This window comes from Periplaneta americana, chromosome 8 (genome assembly GCF_040183065.1).
Source record: "Periplaneta americana isolate PAMFEO1 chromosome 8, P.americana_PAMFEO1_priV1, whole genome shotgun sequence".
Classification (NCBI taxonomy): Eukaryota; Metazoa; Arthropoda; class Insecta; order Blattodea; family Blattidae; genus Periplaneta; species Periplaneta americana.
In genome coordinates, this window is record NC_091124.1 from 134,896,211 (window position 1) to 134,917,090 (window position 20,880).

A 20,880-nucleotide genomic window follows, 5' to 3' on the forward strand; every position below is an offset into this window, starting at 1 on the left:
TTTTAAAATTTGTTACCATCCTGTCCTGTAATTATCTTCAATCTTGACCTGCTTCTTGGGATGCTGAGTTTTGTCTTGAATGGCATTAGAATCAAAATCATATCCTCCATACATATGCCAAATTACTGTCATTTCACAGAGAGTGTAACGAAGCACAGCATCTGGGAAATGTTCTGGAGCACGCAGCTGATCAGTCTTTCCTATTGGAACTGAGAAATGATTATCCACTATCCGTACAGGCTCATGTGTAAGTGTTCGCACTTCTGGTGGTCCATTCTGAGTCTGAAACAAAATATATTTGCAGATTTTACATGAGAAAATATTTGCGTTTTTATAGTCAGAAACATGTAGTCTATTTCTAACTCATACTTTAATGGTAGGCCTACTGTATAATCACTATACCAGTGAATGAATGAATGAATGAATGAATGAAAGAACAAGCCACTGTGTCCCATGTAGGACTAGGGGTTCCTGCGAGAGGGGAAAGCACGTGTATGTGGCTCATGTGATGAGCTACTCCACATGAGCAGATGATTTACAATCACACTTTAAGCCTTGCATTAAGATTTACAAATACAGTTTATCAAAGTCTTTTACTCTTTTTGAGATTGTTCACTATTGACTCTATTTGTTCCTGTCATGGGTGATGTTGGACCAGTGAACTCCTATTTGTTGCTTGAATGTGTCTGCCCATCTCCTTTTTGGCATGCCCTGTGTTCTCTTGCCTGTGTAGGGATCCCACATGGTAGTTTCTTGCGCCCATCTGTTGCTGCCTCACCAGGTGACCACTCCACCTCCATTTTATCATTGAAGCTTGTTGAGCAATGTTTTCTAAAGCTGTGATTTCCTGTAGCCTCATATTTGAGATCCTATCTCTCAGCGTTATACCTAAGATCTTTCTTTCCATTTTTCTTTTGCATACTTCGATATTTTTCCTCTAACTATCCATGAAGGCCAAGTTTGCTGACCGTACAACAGAACAGGGAAGGCGCAGGTGTTGAGAGCCTTCAGTCTCAATTTCTGATTTAAAGATTTGTCAAGAAATAAGGATTTGAGTGACCAGAAAGCCTTCCAAGATTGGCCTATTCTCCTTTTTATTTCTTTTTTCCATTCTTTGGGTGAATAAAACTATCTGTCCTAAATAAATATATTCGTCTACGTAGTGTATCTCTGTCCCCATTATTGCTATTGGGCTTGGTGTCTCATTTGTCATTATTTTTGTCTTGCAGTGGTTCATCAAGAGGCCGACAAGAGTTGCTGAGCTCATTTAGTTCCTGAAGTATCTGTTGTAGTTCGTTGGGTGATCTGGCAAATAGTATTACATCATTGGCGAATCTTAAATTGGTTTGTCTTCTGCCATTTATTTTTATCCCATATTTGTTGTCCCACTTGAGTTTCCTAAAGACATCATCTAGTAAGCTCATGAAAAATTTGAAAGAGATTGGGTCTCCTTGTCTAACTCCCCTGCCTAGATTGAAGTTCTGTCCCTCCCTTTCCATCTTCACTTTGGATTTGCTCTGTGTGTACAGTTCGTTTAGGATTCTGATGTATTTTGTTTCAATTCCTTGATTGTGCAGTGATTGCCGTATGCTTGTATGTTCGACCGAATCGAATGCCTTGCTGTAATCAACAAATGCTATGTGGAGTGGTAGCTGAAACTCTACCAATTTCTGTATGATCTGGTTTACAGCTTGAAGATGATCTGCTGTGCTAAATCCTGATTGGAAGCCTGCTTGTTCATTGGGCTGATTCTCATCCAGGTCTTTGTCAGTTATTTTGTTATTACCTTTGAAAATAATGTGTACAGGTTGGACATTAAGCTAATGGGTCTATAGTTTCGTAACTCATCTTTTGAGCCCTTCTTATGTAATAAAATGATTGTACTTGTTTCCCATTGGTCGGGTATGGTTTCCTCTTGTAGTATTTTGTTGTATAGCATAGTGATTGGGTATGTTAGAGGTGTTAATCCGTATTTCACGTATTCGTTCCAAATTCTGTCCTCTCCTAGGGTTTTTCTATTCTTTAGTTCTTCTACCGCACTTCTAACCTCACTCTGGAGAATAGTACGGACCATGTTGACGAGTTCGTGTATATCTTCTGGTGTAGTGTATAATGGTGTGTTGCTTGAATATATTAGGTTAGTGCATAAGCTCATAGGATTTTTGTTTCATATGTTGGTACTCTGGTTGCTACAGGTTTATTTATCGATTATAATTTTTTATTTTAAGTTTCATTGTTGTGCTTGAGTTTACATATTGAAGTTTTCATTTTTGCAGATAGTGTGTGGAGCCTAGACACTAGAAAATGGAGTGTCAAGTGGAGAAAATGGAACATTTCCCACATATTCTTCTTTTTGAGTTCAATAGAGGGATGAAAGTAGTGGAGGCAAGCAGAAACATTTGCTCTGTGTATGGGGACAATGCTATCGGGGAGAGCACAACAAGAAAATGGTTTTCTCGTTTTAAGGAGGGTCATTTTGACATTAGCGACATTCCATGTTCAGGAAGAACCTTCAGGGTTTGATGAAGACCATTTAAATACATCAATCCACAATGATCCACATCAGTGTACCCGAGAATTGGCAAATGTGATGAACTGTAACCATTTCACCATCGTGCGACATTTGCATTCAATGGGCAAGGTTAGAAAATGAGCCTGAACAAAAAAGCAACTCCCCATACAAAGGCCAGTGCCAGAGCCTTCTTTAGTTACAAGCCGGGGCCATACGTCGGCAACACTGTAATTATCTGTCACCCTGAGGCTGACCGTACAGTATACGTGTTTGTGCTAATGCCATTTCCAATGTAAATTAATGTTACAATATAAGTATGTGTCGATGGAATTATGTTTGCGGTCGTACCAAATGTCAATTGTTGATGTATTATAAACTAAATGCGTGTTGGTGATAAAAAAACAAGACAATAAATGAAAATAAAATGGTTGCAGTCTTTGGGAATTTTTACGGTTATGGATGACAAAGTAATTGACTATTCTAACCACATTTTTATATTCTTATTTGTGATTTGTGTGTATCAGAATTCTAGTCAAATTGTTGGGTCTCGCCTGCTATATCAATAAAGTTACGCCATTGGTTTTCAAAGTCATTGTAAACAGCTGTTTTGTGATCCCATAAATGTTGCAGTTTTGTTGAAGATTCGGAATGCCTGCTACACGTCAGAACTATCCATAATTTGTACATGCATATAATCACTTTGTTGGTTTGGTCAATGTTACTTATGTCCCGCCCACTATAGAGACATAGGCCAATTTTACACATATTTAATATAACTTGTTGCTTCTTTGACAGGTTAGGTTTGGTTAGTTTAGGTTTTTGTTATAGCCTACCTTGCATATACGATTATAGCGCAACATTGGCAGTGCTAAAAGTGAAATATTCGTTCAGTGGGCATAGGATACTCTACATTCACCCACTTGGTATTTACAGGATTTAAAGTCAACTGAGTTTACGCTAATTGATACATACATGTACTTAATAGATAATGTTGCGTTTTGTTACGTATTATGTTGAAGGGATGTGTTTTCATTTTTTCATAGATTGTTTTACTTACTTACTTACATATGGCTTTTAAGGAACCCGAAGGTTCATTGCCGCCCTCACATAAGCCCGCCAGCGGTCCCTATCCTGTGCAAGATTAATCCAGTCTCTATCATCATACCCCACCTTCCTCAAATCCATTTTAATATTATCCTCCCATCTACGTCTCGGCCTCCCTAAAGGTCTTTTTCCCTCCGGTCTCCCAACTAACACTCTATATGCATTTCTGGATTCGCCCATACGTGCTACATGCCCTGCCCATCTCAAACGTCTCGATTTTATGTTCCTAATTATGTCAGGTGAAGAATACAATGCGTGCAGTTCTGTGTTGTGTAACTTTCTCCATTCTCCTGTAACTTCATCCCGCTTAGCCCCAAATATTTTCCTTAGCACCTTATTCTCAAACACCCTGAACCTATGTTCCTCTCTCAGAGTGAGAGTCCAAGTTTCACAACCATACAGAAGAACCGGTAATATAACTGTTTTATAAATTCTAACTTTCAGATTTTTGGACAGCAGACTGGATGATAAGAGCTTCTCAACCGAATAATAACACGCATTTCCCATATTTATTCTGCGTTTAATTTCCTCCCGAGTGTCATTTATATTTGTTACTGTTGCTCCAAGATATTTGAATTTTTCCACCTCTTCGAAGGATAAATCTCCAATTTTTATATTTCCATTTCGTACAATATTCTGGTCACGAGACATAATCATATACTTTGTCTTTTCGGGATTTACTTCCAAACCGATCGCTCTACTTGCTTCAAGTAAAATTTCCGTGTTTTCCCTAATCGTTTGTGTATTTTCTCCTAACATATTCACGTCATCCACATAGACAAGAAGCTGATGTAACCCGTTCAATTCCAAACCCTGCCTGTTATCCTGAACTTTCCTAATGGCATATTCTAGAGCGAAGTTAAAAAGTAAAGGTGATAGTGCATCTCCCTGCTTTAGCCCGCAGTGAATTGGAAAAGCATCAGATAGAAACTGACCTATACGGACTCTGCTGTATGTTTCACTGAGACACATTTTAATTAATCGAACTAGTTTCTTGGGAATACCAAATTCAATAAGAATATCATATAATACTTCCCTCTTAACGAGTCATAAGCCTTTTTGAAATCTATGAATAACTGATGTACTGTACCCTTATACTCCCATTTTTTCTCCATTATCTGTCGAATACAAAAAATCTGATCAATAGTCGATCTATTACGCCGAAAACCGCACTGATGATCCCCAATAATTTCATCTACATACGGAGTTAATCTTCTCAAAAGAATATTGGACAAAATTTTGTACAACGTCAACAAAAGTGATATTCCTCGAAAGTTACCACAGTTGGTTTTGTCCCCCTTTTTAAAAATAGGTACAATTATGGACTCCTTCCATTGTTCTGGTACAATTTCCTTTTCCCAAATAGCAAGTACAAGTTTATAAATTTCGCTATATAATGCACTCCCACCCTCTTGTATTAATTCTGCTGGAATTTGATCGATACCTGGAGATTTGTACTTTTTCAGATTTTCTATCGCAATTTCGACTTCTGAAAGCGTGGGTTCGGGTATAAATGGCTCAGCAGTTTGTATTTCAATTTCGTCCCGATCATTTCTATTTGGCCTATGTACATTTAGTAGTTGCGCAAAATAGTTTTTCCATCTGTTTAGGATTGATGGAGAGTCTGCAAGCAAGTCACCATTCTCATCCTTGATCACGTTTACCCTTGGCTGATATCCGTTCTTAAATTCCTTTATACCCTTATATAAATCTCGAATGTTTTTATTCTTACTATTTGTTTCTACCTCATTCAGTTTTTCCTTCAAGTAACCTCTCTTTTTAATCCTAAGTGTACGACTTGCTTCCTGTCTTTCATTGAAATAATTATCTCTCTTCTCCTCAACTGGATCCTGTAAGAATTTCAATTTTGCCTGTTTCCTTCTTTCTACTACCATGCAACAATCTTCATCAAACCACGGTTTCTTTTTCTTAGTTTCATAATAACCTATGCTCTGCTCAGCTGCAATTTTGATATTGTCTCGGATATTTTTCCACATGCTATTAACATCTAACTCTTTGTCAACTTCGTCGGAACTTGCTAATACGGCAAACCTATTTGAAATTTCGACCTGATAATGTTGCTTAGTTTCCTCGTCCTTTAATTTCAAAATACTGAATTTAGTAATATTAACTTGTTGCTCTACTCGCTTGGCTACTGATAATCTTTCTCTTAATTCTCCAATCACCAAATAATGGTCAGAATTACAGTCTGCACCCCTGAAAGTTCGAATATCTACTATACTAGTATGTCTCCGTTTATCTATCAAGATGTGATCTATTTGGTTGTGTGTCAATCCATCTGGAGAAGTCCAAGTATATTTATGTATATCCTTATGGGGGAATGTTGTACTTTTGACAACTAAATTTTTCGATGTGGCAAAGTTGACTAATCTAACTCCATTGTCACTACTAATTGCGTGTAGGCTCTCTTTTCCAATAGTTGGTCTAAAAATATCCTCCCGTCCTACTTTAGCATTGAAATCCCCCAATAAAATTTTCATGTAATATCTAGGGAACTGATCAAAAGTATGTTCCAATTCCTCATAGAAGCTATTCTTTATATGGTCGTCTTTCTCTTCTGTAGGGGCGTGAGCATTTATAACTATGATGTCGCACCTCTACCCTTAAGTACTAAATATGATAACCTGTCACTGATAAATTCGACCTTTTTTACTGCTGATTTTACTCTTTTATGAACAAAGAATCCTGTTCCTAATTGGTGATTATTGTTTCCTTCCCCATAATACAACAAGTAATCTCCTATTTGTGATATGCCATTCCCATCTAACCTAACCTCTTGTACTCCTACGAAGTCTATTCTATATCTAGCTAGTTCTTTTGCTACTAATGTTACCCCTCCTGTTCTATAAAGACTAGTTACGTTCCAAGTGCCAAATCTCAAATCCTTATTCCTTTGCTGTGGTCGTGCCAGAGAATCAGTCCTATTCCGAAGCTTATTATAGGGATACGTAACAAGCTGTTTTTTATGGTGATGGGTTGTTAGCCCTTCGCCCAACCCCCAAGCTGGAGGACCACCCCTTATCGGCTGTCCACGACTGCTTATTCAATATATTCGCAGCTACCCTCCATATCTGGAGGCCGTCTCCTCTATCCGCAACCTGAGGACGCGCCATGCCGTGGTGATATCATAGATTGTTTTACTTGGCTTAACTATATTTACATCCTCATACTTTTATTATAATAGGAATGCCAATAGTTTCTTCTGTTTACATTTTGTTTTAGGCCTATTTGCATAATTCACATTCTTAGCTTGTTTTCTGTATTTATATTTATTTAAAATTATATTTTTAAAAGTTTATAACAAATAATTTAGGATAACAGTATTATTATGGTGACTGGCCAGGTTCAAACTAAAACTGGCTTCCTGGACATCTGAAATATTTATAGAAAAGCACGACATAATCACATGAAATTAAAATGCATATGATATCCTACACCTTTCATGTCAGAGGTGAAACAACATTAAGCGGCAAAAACATTGTCAATTTACTAGCCACATAATGGTTAATTGATTGGAATAGGGTATTGCGAAAGTACGTCATTATTTTATTTATTTTTGGTACAAGTAACATTTCTTTAAGCATTTATTTATTTTCCCTTGTACCATCAATAAAATAACAAGTATGTTTTTATTTTTTTTTAATTATAAGTGTAGTTGCTACGACACATAGGCACACAGCACTTTCTAGGCATCTGAAATATTTGTAGAAAAACACGATAGATAATCGCATAAGATAATATTAAAATATATCCTAAACCTTTCACAGATGAAACACTATTAAGTCGCAAAACATTGTCAATTTGCTAGCCACAAATTTGTTAACTGAAAGGAACTTAAGAATACTGCGTAGGAACTTACGTCTTTATTGCATTATTGATTTTATTATTTTCGGTGCAAGGAATATCTATTTTATTTATTTATTTATCTTCGTACTATCAAAAACATGTTTTTTTGTAATTATTTTAAGTGGCAGCCTTTGTATGTAAGTAGCCTACTCACGCCGTATTCTTTAGTATAGCTAATTGATTGCAATAAAACACTATTTTCGAACCCGTAATAATTTACATCACTACTCTGAATCTTGATCTTACCTTTGTGCATGAAGTAATATTGAAAAAATACGTGTTACGTATAACTAAAGCAATGAGCAAACACAATATCACTCTAAAATCTCCCGCCTCCACTCTGCGTTGCCAAACCTACCCATGCCCCGGCTTGTAACGAAAGAAGACTCTGCCAGTGCGCATATACAAAAGATAATGTTATGCATCTGGTGGAACTACGAGAGTGTGCTCTACTACGAATTGCTTCCCCGAGGTGTAACCATCACTTCTGACATTTATTGTAACCAAGTGAGACGTCTTGCACGCGCAATCTAAGAAAAACGACTGCGTGAAATGGTGCTACTCCACAATAACGCTCGTCCACACTCTGCTAACCTGACACCAAACACTATCCAGGAGTTGGGTTGGGAAGTCATTCTGCGCCCACCTTATTCACCTGATCTTGCGCCCTCAGATATTCATTTTTTACGCTCTCTATCGAACAACCTTTAAGGAACTTCTTTTCCGGATGAAAATGTGCTCCAAACATGGCATGAAGACTTCTTTAACTCAAAACCACGCGAGTTCTACAGGCATAGAATCAAAAAATTACTCCAGCATTGCCAGACTGTTGTAAGTAGTGAAGGAGAATATACTGTTGATGATTAACTTCTCTCTTATGTGTATCTGATGTGTTTAACAAACTTCTGAAAAAACGCTATGAACTTATGCACCAACCCAATAATTGCTTGTAGAATCTTGTTGCTTCTTCTATATCTCTTTTCGAAGTCATGCGGTTTCCAGAAGATTTCTTGCTTCCCAGCATCCATTGCTTTCCTCGACTTGGGCATGACCTTACGTTCTTTATTGATTTAGTGCAGTAGTGTCAGAGTTGTAAGCTCCAAAACCGGTTGTGGAGCTAGAGTCAGAGCGTGAACTTGCTTATGTCTGTGGAAACACCAGAGCACACAACAAGTCTAGTGGAGCGCTCCGCTCTGTTTAGTCTCTGTCTGACAACGCTGATTTAGTGTCTTAGAATATCTGTTTTGCCACTGTTGCATGGTGGTCTCATATGTCCATATGTACTGCTCTCTTTGTTAATTTATCAATCTTTATATACTCTGTTTGCTTCTCGGCAGAGTTTAATCCTGAGTGTTGCAATCTCTCTCTTCTATGAGTGCAATAGTTTGTTCTTTGAGTTTGTCCTTGGATTTCTGCATCTCTATAGTAATAGTTGCGTTACTATTGCTTTGAAGTAGCCTATAGCTTGTTCCAATTCATTGTAGACTTCCGCAACTTCACATTCCAGTTCAATAGGTTCATATGATATTTGGTTTTGCAGCTCTATGAGGAATATATCTTTGTCTAGCACTTCTATCTGTGGTCTTGCGGGTCTGACATGATAAGGTCTTCCCTTGTTCAGCTTAATTACTGCTAGAATCATTCTGTGACCAGTGTCGAATTTCAGTTTATGCACCACTTGTATGTCTGTGACTACCTTCAGTGTGTCTCCTATGATGTAGTCGACTTCATTGAGCATTTTCCCATCTGGAGATCACCATGTCTATCTCTTACTTGTTCTTTCTTAAAGTAGGTGTTTACTATTTTCATTTCATGGGCTTGTGCAAAATGGATTAATCTTTCACCTCTATCGTTCCTTACTCCATATCCGTATGCCCCGACTGCTTCCTCATCTACAAGTTCCCTCCAGTCTACTTTACTCTTTAAGTCTTTCATCACGAAATTTATTGGCGATCTATATTCACCCAGTGTGACTTCTAATAACTCATAGAAATCCTCTAGTTCATCTTCGCTGCTCTGATGTGGGGGGCGTGGGCTTAAGTGACTGCAATCTTATGAGAACCAAGATTGCTATTCTTTCAGATACTCCGACTATACTATGTATAATATGTTCCATGTGCTTTTTTTTATTATGAAGCCTACTCCCTTTTGATCTGGTGAAGTCCCCCATGTGGTACCATATGTCCCCATTTTCTTTCTCTAATATATCTTCTTACTTCACTTAAGCCTAGTACATAGAATTTGATTTCTACCTCTCTCATATGTTCTGAGTGTTCTAGCATTTATAGTGGCCAAGTCATATCTAAACATTGAAAATCTATTATAGTGGCATTCAGTAGTTTATTTCACTTTAAGACTATCAACTACATACAAGAAAAGCAACAAGCTGTTATGTGCATTATGTCAGTTCTGCTCTTTATGTATCTCTTATTTGTTGTTGGTGATTTTGTTCACATTAAATCTTTACAACTTCAGATGTAAATAGAAAATTATTGAGACATAATATCTGGATGCAATTAATCAGAAACTGTCAAAGTTTTTATGGGAATTTTGTTGGATTGTTGAAATGCGTTTTTTAGTTACAGGTGTGAATTTTGGTAGAATCTGACACTGAAGGAGATGTAGACACCTCAGGAGAGGCACAATGTGTATCCTGGTTTATCAAAACATGATCAGATACACAGGTGCAACATCATGTCCGGACCCAATATGGAAGAGAATCTCCATCACAGCCAAACAATCTGGGGATGACACCAAAAATTTATGGAGACTGGAAAAAAACAGTGGCAGCAAAACACAAGTGTGGAGGACATTGAGCGTGTGCAAAGTGCATTTGTCAGAAGCCTAAGTAAGTTCATTTGCAGTGCTGCCAGGGAACTGAACTTTCCGCATTTGACTGTCCACAAAGTTCTTCACAAGAATCTGAGGCTATTTGCGTAGAATGTTCAGCTAGTTCAAGCTCATCAGCCAGATGATCGTCCATGCCGCACAGCATTTGCTGTCGACCTGTTGCCTAGAATTGATGCCGAGGAAGAATTCCTTTGGACAAATGCACTTTGCACACGCACAATGTCCTCCACACTTGTGTTTCACTGCCCACTGCCCTTTCTCCGCAGCACACTCCCAATCTCCATAAATTTTTGGTGCCACTCTCGGATTGTTGGCGGTGATGGCGGATCTCTTCCATATTGGGTCCAGATGTGATGTTGCACCTGTGTATCTAATCGTGTCTCGATAAACCAGGATACAAACTGTGCCATCTCCTGAGGTGTCCACATCTCCTTCAGTGCCAGATTTTACAAAAATTCACACCTGCAACCAAAAACTCATTTCAACAATCCAACAAAATTTACATAAAAACGTAGACAGTTTCTAATTAACATGCAGAAAACTACATTCAGATATCATGTCTCAACAATTTGTAATTTACATCTGAATTTGTAAAGGTTTCATGTGGACACGTATTTCCTTGTGTTCATTTTTAATTAATTTTTTTATGTCATGTATTTGTTTATATATTTTCAATTTCTGTTTTATATTGGCTCCCTTTTAGCAAGTTGATCTGCTTGTTCGCTTCGTAAAATTCCGTAGGCCTATTATTGATCTAGCCTATTTAAGATTGTTATGGCGTTAATCAATTACCTTATTTCATTTATGGTTTGTATTGATTTGTTTTTATAACTGACAATGGCTTCCATTGCTGCTTTTGAATCTAAACGTATTACTACTTCTCTTTTTGTATGATGTATGGTTTGTGAGTTATTTTGATTTATGCTAGTTCCCCAACAAAATGTATTTTCATTCAGTGCTATAATTCATTTTGACAGATTCTGTCCATCTCAAATTTTAAACCGTAGTCACGTGACACAGTAGTGGTGGGAGAAGAGCTGCAAGATCAAGATGCTTCAAAACTATAACAACAAGAATAATACGACTTTTGTACTTGGGTTACGCTATATGAGTTTTATAGAAATGAGAAGTTACTGCGAAGATGCAAATAGTGATGATAATGTTTGAATAGAAATGTATTATGTTTATATTATTTCAACAATCGGTAAATATTTCCTATTAATTGTAAATTCCAATTTTAATTATTAGTGCTCAGTTAACTCACAAAACACTAAAAGTAAATGAATCAGTGAGTTGGAAAAGGGGTCAAGTCCATTATTTTTCAAAATGGCGTTTATTGGCGATACGTGACTGCTATGTCCGTACCCATCGTTTGGTATAACAAGGGGTCATGTCCCGTCCACAGAAGTGTGCGTTAGATTAGTATTGAGTTGGAGAAGGGGTCATGTCCGGAGATGACCCTTTTTCGAAGTATTCCATGGTAAGATATTAGGTGTCGCACATGTCATAGTCAGAACTTCCATTTTGTTTTAAACTGTTTTTGGCGTCTGTTGTGTTAAGTTCAGTGAGTGAAACTTGTCTGGTGCAGAGTTTATTAGTCGATAACAATGAGTAGTGACAATGATACATCCAGCAGTAATGGAAATGTGTTACGGCGAAAACGTCGACGTCGCGATGTGATAAACTATTCACCATACAAGAAGAAAATTGCACAAGTTAAAGGACAACCTTTCACAATATCTAGGGGGAAACATATCCCACCTCGCAAGACTGGGTTGATTGTTCGTAAGTACTTGTTTATGCTATTGATGCGTAACACTAGCGGATTGTTCACTTTATTAGTTATCACACGTACTACTTATCCACTAGAGATTATGTTTGTGTACATGTCGTGTTTTACTTACAGGTGTCAAATGAGATGCTTTGATGCATTTTCCAGTGAACAAGAAACGCAGATAATTAGCAGAATCAATGAATGTGACAACAAAAATGATAAAGACTCGTATTTACAATGCCTTATTCAATATCACGCTGTTGAAAGACACAGAAGCCGGAATAAAACAACGGAATCTACCCCAAAACCCAAGACATATTCGTATGAATATTATGTGAAGGTGAGCAGTGAAACAGTGAAAGTATGTAAAGCAGCATACATAAACTTACACGGTGTTTCAAAGAAACTAGTGGAGCATTTGCAAGATAAATTGCCGAAAGATCAACGAGGTAGAAGTGCCAGTTCCCGACATAATGTCATACCAGGAGACATTTTCCTCTCAATCCATGACTTCATAAAGTCGATTCCTGTGCATGATGTGCATTACAGTGACACAAAGAAGTACTATTTTTCAAGCAATTTGAACATGAAAATTCTGCACAACATGTTTATCACGAAAAATCCTCAGAGTGGGGTGAAATATGACTTCTTTGTGAGGTACATGCATGAAAATTTCAACATCGGGTTTGGGCAACCGCAAGTTGATGTTTGTGGTTACTGTGAAGAAAGGAAGACAAAAGTGCGGAATCCTGCATTATGTGATGCAGTGAAAAGGGTTGCTGCTGATGAACTGAGTATTCATAATCGTAGAGCAAAGAAATTCTACCATAAAATGCAGGAAGTTCAGCAATTGTGCAAAGAAAGAGACGATGTGGCAGGCTTTGTCTTTGATTCTTCTGCTACCACACATTCCTGTCCAAGAGATTTTCTACTATCGGCAGCTGAGGGTGTACGAATTTTGTGTTCATAATTTGAAATCGGGCGAAGCATACATTTATTCCTACCATGAGGGTCTTGCTAAAAAAAGGACCAAATGAAGTACGGTATGTACTTGTTTGTTGCACTGCATAATAGAAAACCTAACTTCTGATGTGAAGCAGTTGTATTTGTTTGCTGATAACTGCCCTGGCCAAAACAAGAATCATACTGTTCTTAGATTCTTGCTAATAATGATGCATCTTATTCCAGAGATACATTATTGCTTTTCCGTGCATGGTCACTCATTCAATGCATGTGATAGCGACTTTAGTGTCGCAAAAAGGAAAATAAAACGAGAGGACAGGATATATACTCCAGAGGAGTATGAAACTTTGATACGTTCATCGGGTCAGAAGAATAACTTCAGAGTCATAAACCTGGAAACAGAAGATATTCTGAACTTCAAATCGTGGTGGCCAAACCACTACAAAAGGAATGTTACCTCAGTTTGCTCTTATGGTAGCAAAACAAAAGTAAAGTTTCAGATATCTATGTACAGCCACTTCACTTTCCGTTGCGATTGTCCCGGAATCATTGAAGCCAGCACATCCATTGATGACCTCTCTACAGTACAGTTTTCACTGCTCAAAGGAGAATGTAACGCAGATCTTCCAGATCAAGAAGCATATAGTGAACCTGTTCCAATATACAGGAAGAAACTAGATAATGTAAAGGAAATTCTGCAATACATACCTGACGAGCACAAACCATTTTATGACAGTATCTGCCAGTGGCCAGCAAAAGATGGAGAAGATAAAGATGACTGAAATATACCTACCATTGTCTGCATTTGTGACTGTATTTTGGGTACATTATGAATAAACTTGTATGCACAAAACACTCTTTCATTGATATCTAACGTACGAAACATATAGCCTTGCATAACATGATTATTCCCCTGCAAACAGATGGCTAGTGGCCTCATCAATGTCATAAAGTTCGAAAAGGGGTCATCTCCAGCACGTTTAAACTGGATTACTGACCACACTCAATGTCTAAATTAACTTGTAATAGTGTATATTGTTTCACCCTGGAACCCATTGCTTCGTAGCAACTCCATGACACCATGCTTAAACCCTTTGTGTAGTAAAACAGTTTTTTGTCTCTCCTGAACAATTTACTTTTCAGGACATGACCCCTTTTCCAACTCAACGATTCAAATAAAACAGTTATGCCCGATAAAAGTCCTTTAACCAGATGTCTCGAATAATTTATCTATTTATAATTCATGCATAATACGCTAAATAATTATATAATAGCTACAATATCTTATTTACAATCCAAGAATGAAGTTATGCATTCATCTTTATCCCTATCCTCTTTCACCTTTCCTAAATCGTTCACATCAGAATCACCTCAGTTTACAACAAAATGATTGGTGATGTGATCCATTAATTGATTTGAATTTCAATCTTGTTTACAGTCTGCGAGCATAATATATGCAATCGACAAAATCAACAATATGCTTCCAAAGTCGGTGTCTGTATGAAGGTATTCCGGGCTGAGGTGCCATGGTCTACTGGTAGACTGGTAGCAGTAATTTTATACTTCACTACTTTTTCTCTAGAGAGTTGTATTTTAGAATGTATGCTTCCACGGATGTCTGTGATGAAGGTTTTTTGGGCTGAGATGCATGGTCTACTGGTAACTGGTAGATCATGGCATCTCAGCTCAGAAAACCTGCTACACAGGCACCGGCCATAGAAACACACATTCTAGAATAGTCTCTCTGAAGAAAAAGTAGTGAAGTATAAAATCACTACTAGAGAGTTTTAAACAAGAGTTGGATGGAAATTAAAAAAGTAGCATTGGGACAGTTTTTAAATCTGAGTTCGATGGCAGTGGAAAATAATTTAATTTTGTATGATGTCCGGTATGTGGGCAACTATATGCTTATGCAACACGTGAAGTGAAAGCATAACCAAGTGGAAAACGCACTGTGCAAGTAGAAAAGCAGTAGAATACAACCAACTGGTGGGTTGATGTCAGTGCAGTGCCGAGCAGTGCGGTGGGCTATGGTGGACTTCAAAGTCCAGTGCGATAGGAATCACCTTGGAAATCATTAAGGTATCACGAAATATAACACTACAAAGACAGTAATTTATACAAATAGTCGGATGGAATTGCAGTAAATTCAATAATTTGTTTCATGAAATTAATTAGATATGTAATAAAAAATAACTGCTGTTAGTGTTTTTCATGGAAAAAATAATTTTTAAATGTCACCTGTAGAAATAAGTTTCCATCTGAAAACCAATTGGGCTTATTAAAGTTCGATAATACTGTAGGTAGACATCAGCTACGAACTCATGGCACTTGGCTGCGTGAAACAAGTAGAGGGCAGAAAGGGATGTTTATGGGTGGAGGTAGTTCTTTCTTTTCTAGCACAAGGCGGTCAGAAGGTGGGGTGAGCGCTTGTAATGCTATGACAGAAAAACACAATTCCCTAAACTTACGTAGCCTATAGATTAAATGCTAAGATTTTTTTTTCACATGTGCAAACTTAACGAAATGAAATAAACATTAAACAGGTAAATAACTGAGAATTATGAACTCATATTAGTATAATATAAATAAATAAATTAGTACGTGTATATAATAATACAGCACATAAATTAAATTGTACTGCACTAAATAAATCTCACTGTTTAATCGAAAAGAAGAGGTTCCATGCCATCTAGTGAATCGTCAATTTCACTATCACAGTCGTCATTCTCAGAATTGTCACTTTCAAACTCTATTACTGTCAGATAATTCTAAATTTATAATCATGCTATCTGCGATGTGAACCATGGTATGTTCATTTGTATGTAACCTTTCTTTGTCCTTTTTGCTTTTTCGCATACCAACTTACACTCTTACACCACTGTGAACTTCCATCCTACCAATGTATACATGTCCTCCATATTGAAATTGACATACCACTATCACTACCACTACTACTACTACTACTACTATAATAATAATAATAATAATAATAATAATGATGATAATAATAATAATAATAATAATAATAATAATAATTAGGCCTAATAATTTACCTGTAGCCCAGCTTTTTATAAGACATCTTAACATTTCCTCTTTCTCCTTGAAAATTTGTATTTTTCTTCACTTCATTGCGAATAGCAGATATTGTTGGTCTCTTGTTTTTTTTTTTTTTTCAAACGTGAAAATTATTGTTGATTCTCCTGATAACTTTCTTGTCGAAAGAATCAATTTCTCCAACAACTTCTTTCTGCGGGCAAGATTTTCTAGGAGTACTGAAATGCATTTTAGTGCCATCTTCTGCCTCCTTGCTTTTTTTCTACAATATGTTGTAAAGTGTATTTAGCTATCCCCGCAGCAGCCATAACTCTGTCTGTTACACGTTTTAGTGGAATATTTAGTCCTTCCACAGCTTCAGTATGGCATCCATATATAATTAAACATTTCACGTCCTTAGAAATGAATTACTGTTTTCTTCCCTAACTCAGAAGACGACTTTATGTTAACTTAGCTTAACACTAAATTAATAAATACACTAAACACTAATATCAAAATTATCTAAATATAGAACGAATAAATTGAAAACAGTGAAACTTCAATGCTAGAAAGCTAAGTAACTGATATATTGCAATTGGGTAGTAACAGTGTGAGAGACAACTTCACCGATTTCACAGCACGGCAGTCACTTTCATACTAACTCATGCACCTGCATTTTGTCCCACAAGTAGATAGTGCCTAAGGAAGACGAAAATGGGTTTCTGAGTGGATGCCACCATTTCAGAGCTGGTCTATACATTCGCTATAGTGTCAGAAAATTTCAACTACATATTTATATTCTCAGGAAGATTCGACAAATATTCACTAAATTCATCACATGAAAGAGCAAACTTATTAATTTTACATTGAGTAGCTTTCGACTTAATTAAGGTACATAAATAGTTTTCTGCCCAAGGGCAGGTCTTTCACTGCAAACCCAGCTTTCTCCAATTTTTCCTATTTTTATCTTCCTCTTAGTCTCTGCGTATGATCCATATATATTAATGTCGTTTATCATCTGATTTCTTCTGCCCCAAACTCTTCTCCCATTCACCATTCCTTCCAGTGCATCCTCAAGTAGACAGTTTCTTCTCAGCCAATGATCCAACCAATTCCTTTTTCTCTTCCTGATCAGTTTCAGGATTATTCTTTCTTTATCCACTCTTTCCAACACAGCTTCATTTGTTATTCTGTCTGTCCATTTCACATGCTCCATTCTACTCCATATCCACATGTCAAATGCTTCTAGTCATTTCTCTTCACTTCGTCGTATTGTCCATGTTTATTTCCCGTATAATGCTATACTCCACACAAAGCACTTCACTAGTCTCTTCCTTAGTTCTTTTACCAGAGGTCCGCAAAAGATGTTCCTTTTTCTATTAAAGTTTTCTTTGCCATTGTTAACCTCCTTTTGACTTCCTGGCAGCAGCTCATGTTACTGTTTATAGTACACACTTGCTCTACTGCCTCATTTAGAATTCGCACATTCACCTTCGTTATTTTTCTTCTGATAACCATGATCTTTGTCTTGTTTGCATTTATCTACATTCCACACTGCTCACAGCTGTCACTTAGCTCCAGTAGCATATCCCTTAGTATCATCTCCTCTTCTGCTAACAACGCCATATCATCAGCAAATCTTATGCACTTTATTCTTCTTTCTCCTCTCATGTTCTGAAAACAGTTCTTCACTAAATCCTCCAAGTAAATGTTGAACAGGGTAGGTGATAAAAGGTACCCATCTTTCACTCCTCTCCCTATTTCACTTTCTTCAGACATTTTTTATCCAATCCTGACTTTGACTAGTTTCATATAAAGATTACTGAACAGCCTTTCCAATCCACACCTATTTTCTTCAGGATCCCCATCAGTTTGTTCCAATCCACTCTGTCAAATAGGACCATGCCATTCTGAATTTATTAACAAACATTTCAATAAGTCTAAGCATTAGCACTCAATTTAGTATTCCTAATTGCAAACTTGGAGCCTTTATTATCCTTTTTATAGGCCTGAACTATTAAGGGATATTTAGTGGTAAAAGTGTATGAAGACACAATTTTTCTTTTCACATTCTGTAATTCATTACTGCATCAGTGAACTTTTCGTTAGTGGTTACTGTTATGTATTTCATTTATTGCAATACATTGCTATGGCTGTCATGATTTTGTTGATAAATAAAGCAGAATAAAGCACTGAGTTGGATTCTCAAGACATTACAAATTTGGCGACGAAAATTGGATAATGATCTAGAACAATTCGTTAAATATTGCCATCCTTGTCAGAGTAATGCTAGCAACCCAAAAAAAGTAATGTTAATCAAATTTGAAGACATTGAAAAACCATTTGATTGTATACATATTGCTTTTTTGGATTCTACAAAAGTGAAAATGTATTTAATTATAGTTGATACTTATACAGAGTGGCCTGAAGTTTATGCTAAGGAAGAAACTGATACTGAAAAACTACTTTAGATGAGCTAATGGACTGTTTTTCACGATTTGGTCTTCCAAATACTGTAATTTCTGACAATGGGCCACATTTTACTTCATGAGTTCGCTCAGTTTTGTAAAAAATAATGGAAGTGCTCATAAAACACCAGCTTCATACCACCCTGCCACTAATGGGGCTGCTGAAAATGATGTTAAAAATCCTTTCAGGAAGCATTTAAGAAACTTTTAACTGATTCACGACAATCGAAGTGTAGTATATCTTGTTTAATAAGCAAATATTTATTTTCGCATCATACTAGTCCTCATTGCATGACAAGTCAAACTCCTGCTAAGATGATATTTAGTAAAGAACTAAAACTTTAAAACTGGTTTAGATTTTTTTCCCTCTGTCAATAAGAGTCAGTTTGCCTACCATCATGATAAGCATGAAATCAGTTTCAGAGTTGATGAAAATGTATACGTCAGAGATTACAGGGGGGGGAGGCAAAATGGGTGAAGGCTTTAAGTAATCGCAACTATTTATGCCAGTTAAGTGGAAATAAAAATATAATTCTTAAAAGACATGCTAATCAAATAAAAAAATTGTTCATTTGTGATATGTTGCTAAATTGTTATGATCATAATGTATTTATGTAAAAAAAACACGCACGCACACACAGACACACACACAGATAATTATATATTTCAGTCTTGTGGTGGAGCAATTGTTATGTATTTCATTTATTGTAATACGCTGCTATGGTTGTCATAGCTTTGATGATAAATAAAGCATTGAGTTGGATTCTCAAGACATTACAGTTACTTGTAAAGCCTAGTACAAATGCTCAAGAAAGTTGTCAAATAAAACTGCGCATGCAAGTCATCAAGTAAGTTGTTGGAGAAATAGACGTCCACACAGGTCAGTGTTCGCCCTGTCTTCCTTCAGTTCTTACGAATCTACCATAGAGAAAGCTATGTTACCTACTTTGTACTTTCGCGACTTATCTCGTTGCAAAAATTATCAACTAACTTAAGTGTTTACAATGTCACTGAAAAATTCCACAATATTAATTTGAAAACTAAATAAGGATCATAAGTGAATACTGATTGCAAAAACAACCTAAGTCACATTTTGGTTGAAAATGAGTTGAGCATTGTAATAGTTATCTCGCACACAGATGCATCAGTCTCAGCAGAAAAATAACTGAAGTGATGATTGAGTAATCTGAAGCACAAGGCATCAATATCGCATTGAGTGTAAAAATATCCGAAGTGTAAGATTCTAGTTGTTTTTGCACTCAACAGGCAGCAGTTGGTTCTACTGAAGAAAAGCTCTTTACCCACTTTGATTGTTTCCATATCAGTCTCTTTCACTTAGAGTGGATGTAAATCACATTTTTGAAAATGTCTCCCTGACTTTCAAGGCAAGGGTCTGTACAGGTGTGAACTGCACATGTAGCATTTCAATGGAAAGAAATTATTATAAAGATCTATAAATCACATAAAAGAAGTAAAATCAAGTTGTGGTTGGTTATGGTTATCAATAATATTATACCAATGGATAATTGATTTATAAAAGCATTCAAATTAAGATTGGTTATTTTCCTAACAGGCAGTGTCGTATTCTGGTCCAAGTTTAAATTCCTACTGTAAGCAATTACTTCACACGGAACTGAAGGGTACAGAGAAAAAATGAACAGAGTCACACAAAGTAAAATTTACAGGAGAAGCTTTTTAAAGTTTCAACACTAACCTCCAAAAATAAGGTTGCAATTTTCCAAAATTACTCTCTACATACTTACTGGCTTTTAAGGAACCCAGAGGTTCATTGCCACCCTATATAAACCTGCCATAGGTCCCTATCCTGAGCAAGATTAATCCAGTCTCTATCATCATATCCCACCTCCCTCAAATCCATTTTAATGTTATCCTCCCATCTACGTCTCGGCCTCCCTAAAGGTCTTTTTCCCTCCGGCCTCCAAACTAACACTCTATATGCATTTCTAGATTCGCCCATAAGTGCTACATGCCCTGCCCATCTCAAATGTCTCGATTTAATGTTCCTAATTATGTCAGGTGAAGAATACAATGTGTGCAGTTCTGTGTTGTGTAACTTTCTCCATTCTCCTGTAACTTCATCTCTCTTAGCCCCAAATATTTTCCTAAGCACCTTATTCTCAAACACCCTTAGCCTATGTCCCTGTCTCAAAGTGAGAGTCAAAGTTTCACAACCATAAAGAACAACAGGTAATATAACTTTTTTTATAAATTCTGACTTTCAGATTTTTTGACAGCAGACTGGATGATAAAAGCTTCTCAACCGAATAATAACAGGCATTTCCCAT

At 36.8% G+C, this 20,880-nt stretch overlaps 1 protein-coding gene across 2 annotated transcripts in view; it reads right to left on the reverse strand.

Annotated features, from left to right (window-relative positions):
- Atg2 (Autophagy-related 2) overlaps positions 1–20,880 on the reverse strand; it is a 326,693-nt gene that overhangs the window by 85,021 nt on the left and 220,792 nt on the right. For both annotated transcript variants that reach the window (XM_069833677.1, XM_069833676.1), the window contains exon 27: positions 17–282. In XM_069833677.1, the coding sequence (XP_069689778.1) occupies positions 17–282 (266 nt within the window). The remainder of the gene's footprint in view (positions 1–16; positions 283–20,880) is intronic.